General features: G+C 56.8%; 1 protein-coding gene across 1 annotated transcript; it reads right to left on the bottom strand.

Moving 5' to 3' along the window:
* Positions 1–137: 137 nt before the first annotated feature.
* Positions 138–4,576, bottom strand: SMPD1 (sphingomyelin phosphodiesterase 1). The gene is made up of 6 exons (XM_028517101.2): positions 4,095–4,576; positions 2,450–3,222; positions 1,722–1,893; positions 1,372–1,448; positions 1,048–1,193; positions 138–899 (listed from the first exon to the last, which is right to left on the bottom strand). Exons 1-6 carry the CDS (start codon positions 4,386–4,388, stop codon positions 490–492), a joined length of 1,872 nt encoding a protein of 623 aa, XP_028372902.1. The 5' UTR covers positions 4,389–4,576; the 3' UTR covers positions 138–489.
* Between the last annotated feature and the right edge of the window lie 638 nt (positions 4,577–5,214).

The raw sequence follows: 5,214 nt of genomic DNA, 5'->3' as shown, positions 1-5,214 counted from the left end.
CTGTGTGACTGCCTGTGTCCGCACCACACCATCACCCCCATCACCCTGATCCCTCCGTTAGGATCGTGTTCCCCAGGTGCTTTGCCCTGTCTGCCTTGAGAGAAGAAATTGGGACAGTCACAGAGGGAGAGGATCTGGAGTCCAAGTCTCTTATCTTTATTTTAACAGCCTGGCAGTCAGGCAGGCAGCAGCAGCAGTATAATGTTCTTGGCTGGCCAGCACAGGCCTGGGGCAGTATCTCCGTCTGTTTTCCCCGGGGGCAGTGCGAACGGAGACCTCTGCTCCATGTCAGGGAAAGGACAGCAGCCCCACCACAGGCAGAGCCACAACCCTCCTTCATGTCTTGCCAACCCAGCTCTAGAAAAGAAGGTGCTGTCTCCTCCGTGTACTTGGGGCCCAGGATAGACTCTTCACTGTTGATGTGCTTCCCACAGCGGCCCTTTGGGGGTTTTGCTCCCTTCCTAAGACACACATTCTCCCAACGGGGTGCTAGCAGAGTGGTGGGCGTGGCCGCAGGCTCCGGACCTCAGAGGCGCTCACATTTGACAACAGGTGGCGGCACAGAGCAGGGCTGTCGGAGCGGGCAGAGAGCTGGGCGCACAGAGTAGCGAGGCGGCAGGGTGTGCCGCAGGGCTCGGAGGGCGGGTGGCCCTTATGGTAGAGAAACCAGAAGGTCTGGAATAGCTGTGTGTCTCCCCGCATGCGGTATACCAGGTCGTGCCAGGTGGCAGGCAGCGCATTGGGCATCCCGTAGGTTTCTCGAGCCCTGTACAGGAGATGCCAGTGTGGAGTGGCTCCGGGCTGATTAGCCTGCCTCAGGTTCAGAATGTAGGTCTCGTGATCTAGGACCACGTGAGAGCTCCCTGGGTAGTTGCCATCTATTTGGTAGACCCGGTAACCTGCAAGGAGGGAGGGGCTGGCTGAGGATGGAAGGAGCAATAGAAGGGAGGGGCCTCACGTCCAGTCCCTTGCTGGCCTAGGCTCTGACCCTGCCCCTTTAATTTACCAATTTCCCCTATTTCAGTAACTGCCCTCAGCGTCACTCACCAGGATTAAGGCTGATGTAAGTGGTGGCGCTGGGTGCCAGGAAGGCTACAGATAGCGGCCGGCTCAGGGTTTCCTCATCATAGAAGACTTCAAATTCATCTACGTGGGTATGGCCAAAGAATTGACCAGCCAAGGTGTTCTCGTACCTAGCCAGAAGACAGGAATCGTATTCAGAAGGTTTTAGGGAGGAGGATGCGATGCCTTCTTTTTCATCCCATTCAAATAAGTAGCCTCCCCACCAGTATGGGCAGCAGGGATGTTGACAGGCTCAAGGGAATTTGAGTCATCAGACTCTTCATCCCCCTATCCCCATCTCCCTCCTACCTGGCTACAATTCGGTAATAATTCCAGCTCCAGGTCTTCAGGCAGTGCCCTGGGGGGATGTGGCCAATTATGTGCACCTTTGGGGAGAGATAAGGACAGTTATCAGAGCAAGGAGGCGTTCAGACAGCCCTGGCCAACATATTTGGTACTCATCTCTTCTATACTGGCTGGTACTCCTGGCCAGAGAGAAGGGGAGTGAACAAAAGGACTTCCAAGGGGCACCTTGAGCTGAACCCCCAGAGAAGACCGTTGTTGGAAGCTTCTCTGCTCACAGGTGCTCCAGCTCCAGACAGGAGTCTGCTGGCAAGAGCCAGGCCACCTACACCACCATGCTCCCTACTCTTCCTCACCTTGTCTCCTCGATCCTCAGCAGCCTGAAGCTCCCCCACCAGCCACTGGAGCTGTCCAGCGGGATCTGTGGAGTTGATCAAGAGCCAGAAGTTCTCACGGGAACAAAAATTCATATTGAGAGAGATGAGGCGGAGGCCGGGGTATGGGGAAAGGGCATAGAACCCCCCAATTCTGAAACAAAGTGAACACGAGGGGTCAACACTCATTCATAATCCTGCGCCTGCTTGCCCAGTCCTATGCTAGACATCTGGATGGAGGGCAGAGGCATACAGAATGTTACCTCTACCCTCAAGGAGCTCACATTCTAGCTCAAGACCAAACAGCATGATGATAGGGCCCAAGTGGCTTGATGAGTGGTTCAGAGGGCTAAGGGCTCTAGGAGTTCAGGGTAGAGAGAAAAGTGAGCTACACTGGGAAGCAAAGGCCACTCAGGAAAGATGACATGGGCTTGGCTAGGTTGGGCAAAGGTGGGACATTAAACAGGAGGGGAAGGTGTTCTACCGAGGGCCAGCTGAGACTGGCATGGAGAGGGTATGCTGCCAGCCCTGGGAAGGAGGATGGTTGGAGATAAGAGCAGAAGTGGAAGGTGGAGTCAGATTAGGGAGGGCCAGGGAGGAGAGGGGAGGACTCCCACTAGAGCAGTCAGAGATAATGCCCAGGTTTCCTGCTCCCTTCACTTTCATCCACCTTTCTTTTCTGTTCCTATTTTCCCAAGGACCTCAAGTACCTGAGTGTGTGAAGGGCTTCAGCAGGCAGCCAGGGCTCCCATGCCTTGGCCATCGCCTCATAGAGCCAGAGAGAAGAGCGGTTGCCCTCTATGAAGGGGGGAGGGAAGCTGTTGACCGGTGTGCTTTCATGGTTGCCCACAGCAGGATACACAGGCACTGGCCCCAAGTACTTCTTCACAAGGGCTGTCACAGTGGTCAGGGCCTGCAGCTGGTCCTGACGAGACTGGTGCCAGACATTATGTGCAGGAATGTCTCCTGTCCAATACACCATATCAAAAGGGCCAGCGGGGCCCAGCCCGCTCAACAGGCTCTCCAGAGTCCGCAGGGGCAGGTCACACTTGCTGTACTCTCCCCAGTATCCAGCACCCGGGCGGGAGGAGGGTGGTAGGCCAGAACCCCGGCGGCAACATAGTGGGTCCTCACAGTCAGGGTCTGTGCCCTCCAGGTAGTCCCGATCCCAGTGCAGGTCAGTGAGGAAGAGGACCCGGCTGACAGGGGCACCTGGGGCTGGAGGATTGGGTGGCTTGGGGGATGGCTTTGGCACAGGTGGCAAAGAGATGTTCCAAGATGAGAAAATGTCCCAATTCCCACAGGTGGAGCCCAGGAGCAGGCCACAGGCCTCAGATGGGCTCAGTACTGAGCGTCTCCACACCTCTACCATGTCATCTTCAAAGAGGTGGACAGCTGACTCGCACACAGCGGGTGGTGCTATCTTCAGCAGCTTGCACAGCTTGATGGCCAGGGAACCTACCCGGGCCACATTGACCTCATTCTGTGGTGGGAAAACCCAGCAGTGAGAGGTCAGAGACAGAGCACAGAGGCTAGGCCAACTGCTGGCTACCACCTTTTGGGCCTTCATATCCCTACTGGGCCTGGGCTGAACTCAGAGCCCCCCAACCCCCACCTCCCACAGTGATTGCCCTGAAACTCAGGCAGCACCAGGCCAGCACTCCTCTTCAGTTCCGTGGCCAGTGGTAGCTCAGGCCTTTGCTTCCTGAGCTAGCTTCCTCAGGCAGAGTCTGCAGCATGCCCTGAAGTTTGGGCTGGGCACAATGACAAACTCCAGGGTTTGGGGACACACACTGGGACAGGGCCCTGTCTACCTGGGGAGCCTTACAACGCTCACCTAACAACAAGTGCTCACATAACACTATCAAGGGTTAAGACAGCCCCATATAGTCCCACGCCCCTGGATATGTCTTAATTCAAGTTCCTTTTGAGTGGATAGTACCAGGCGTGGTGCTCAGGGCTGGAGATGCCAAGTGCGAGGCAAAGGCACACCAGGGTGGGAGTCCCTGTCTCTCCCCTGGCCAGTGTCTGGCCTTGGACAAGTGACTTCACCCCTGTGGGACTCTATTCATTTGTAAAATGGAGATAACAGCTGTAATGAGACAGGCTCACAGCCTTGATTTAAACTGTATAAAATGGCTAGCACAGTGCTCAGCATATAATTTGCACCCTTTCCTTACTTTACAAGGTCACAATATAGGTAGTGGTGGCAAACAGCCACGGGTGTCCCAAAAGGAGAGCAAATTCAGTAATGGCTTGTGGATGCCAGACTCTCCCCATGAGGGATGCTCTTTGGGACACCAGGCCCTGGCGCTCTCCTTTGGCCTGCTTCTCCACAGTCCCTTCAGCACTCACCTGCAGTCCAAAGTCGATGGCAGTGAACAGGCCTTTGCAAACTGGGCAGGTGAGGTTCCACCACCCAAAGGTTTCCTGGAGCTGGGGCACTACGCGGCCGAAACTGGAGAAAAGGCCTTGGGTGGGAAGTGGGTGGGCCCCTGCGGGAGTCCAGAGGACTAGGGAGTCGTGCAGAGCCAATGCCAGCGCCATCCACAGGAGCCTCAGGCTGGGGGCTCCGAGGGATGTGTCCCATCGCTGGTCCCTGCCGGACCTGGGGTGGCTCCGGCCGGGATTTACTCCGTGGCGCGGCATTGCCTGGCTTCCTACCCCGGTCTGGTCTCCTGACCCGGCCCTGCCAGTCTAGGCCCTTGGCTGGCCTCAAAGCCCTTGGGACAGCGCTAGGGGCAGCCGGTTAGTCCCGCTGCAGTCGGCTGACAGCTCCGCCACTAGCCTCAAGGTAGCTCCACCCCTTCCTCTTCCTACGTGCCCCCCCCCGCCCCCCTCCGCTGTTCGCCGCGGAGGCGGGGAACCTTGACAACGCCGCGGAGGCGGAGCGTGCTCCGCGGGCCCTGGACCCGCCCCTGACCGTGTCCTAGATCCAGCCACTGCGGGGTCCCGGCCCAGGCCCCGGCCCAGACGGATAAAGTGTGGCAGGTGGAACTCCCACCCGAGGCTCCTAGGTGTCACCTCTCTCCAAACTTGCGCTCAAATTCCTGGAATAGCTAACTGCCAAGTCCACCCAGCGTTTAACTCGGGAAGGGAAGCTGGGGCGAGCGGCGCTGCGCAGGGATTCTCACTTGCTGTGTGTGGTCCCTGCGGAGAGGGCGCCTCCCCTCGATTTCCCAGTTCTGCCACTGGTACCAGCACCGAGTCATTCGGACTGAGAATCTTTGAATCACATTTGATTCAGACTTCTGAGGGAAGGGACCCTGGCCTCAGATGGGGAAACCCATATTTTAATTTTATGAATGAGGAAATAGACGCTCGGAGATGGTGAACTGACTAAGAAGGGGTAAAGTCGGGAGGGCCAGGAACAGGGACTAGAGCGTGGGTCTCCCACTTCCTGTACCTATGATGGTAAGAGCTATCATTTACTGAACTCTGTATGTTTCCCGCACCGATCCAGACACTTTAAAAT

This window comes from Phyllostomus discolor, chromosome 6 (genome assembly GCF_004126475.2).
Source record: "Phyllostomus discolor isolate MPI-MPIP mPhyDis1 chromosome 6, mPhyDis1.pri.v3, whole genome shotgun sequence".
In the NCBI taxonomy this organism is placed as follows: domain Eukaryota; kingdom Metazoa; phylum Chordata; class Mammalia; order Chiroptera; family Phyllostomidae; genus Phyllostomus; species Phyllostomus discolor.
This window is presented reverse-complemented; position numbering and strand designations above follow the sequence as displayed.

Coding starts and splice junctions, on each gene's coding strand:
- SMPD1 (XM_028517101.2), bottom strand. CDS start 4,388: ATGCCGCGCCACGGAGTAAATCCCGGCCGGAGCCACCCCAGGTCCGGC. Junction 1,894..2,449: donor GAAGCCCTTCACACACTCAG/GTACTTGAGGTC, acceptor ACTTTGTTTCAG/AATTGGGGGGTTCTATGCCC. Junction 1,449..1,721: donor CTGAGGATCGAGGAGACAAG/GTGAGGAAGAGT, acceptor CTCTCCCCAAAG/GTGCACATAATTGGCCACAT.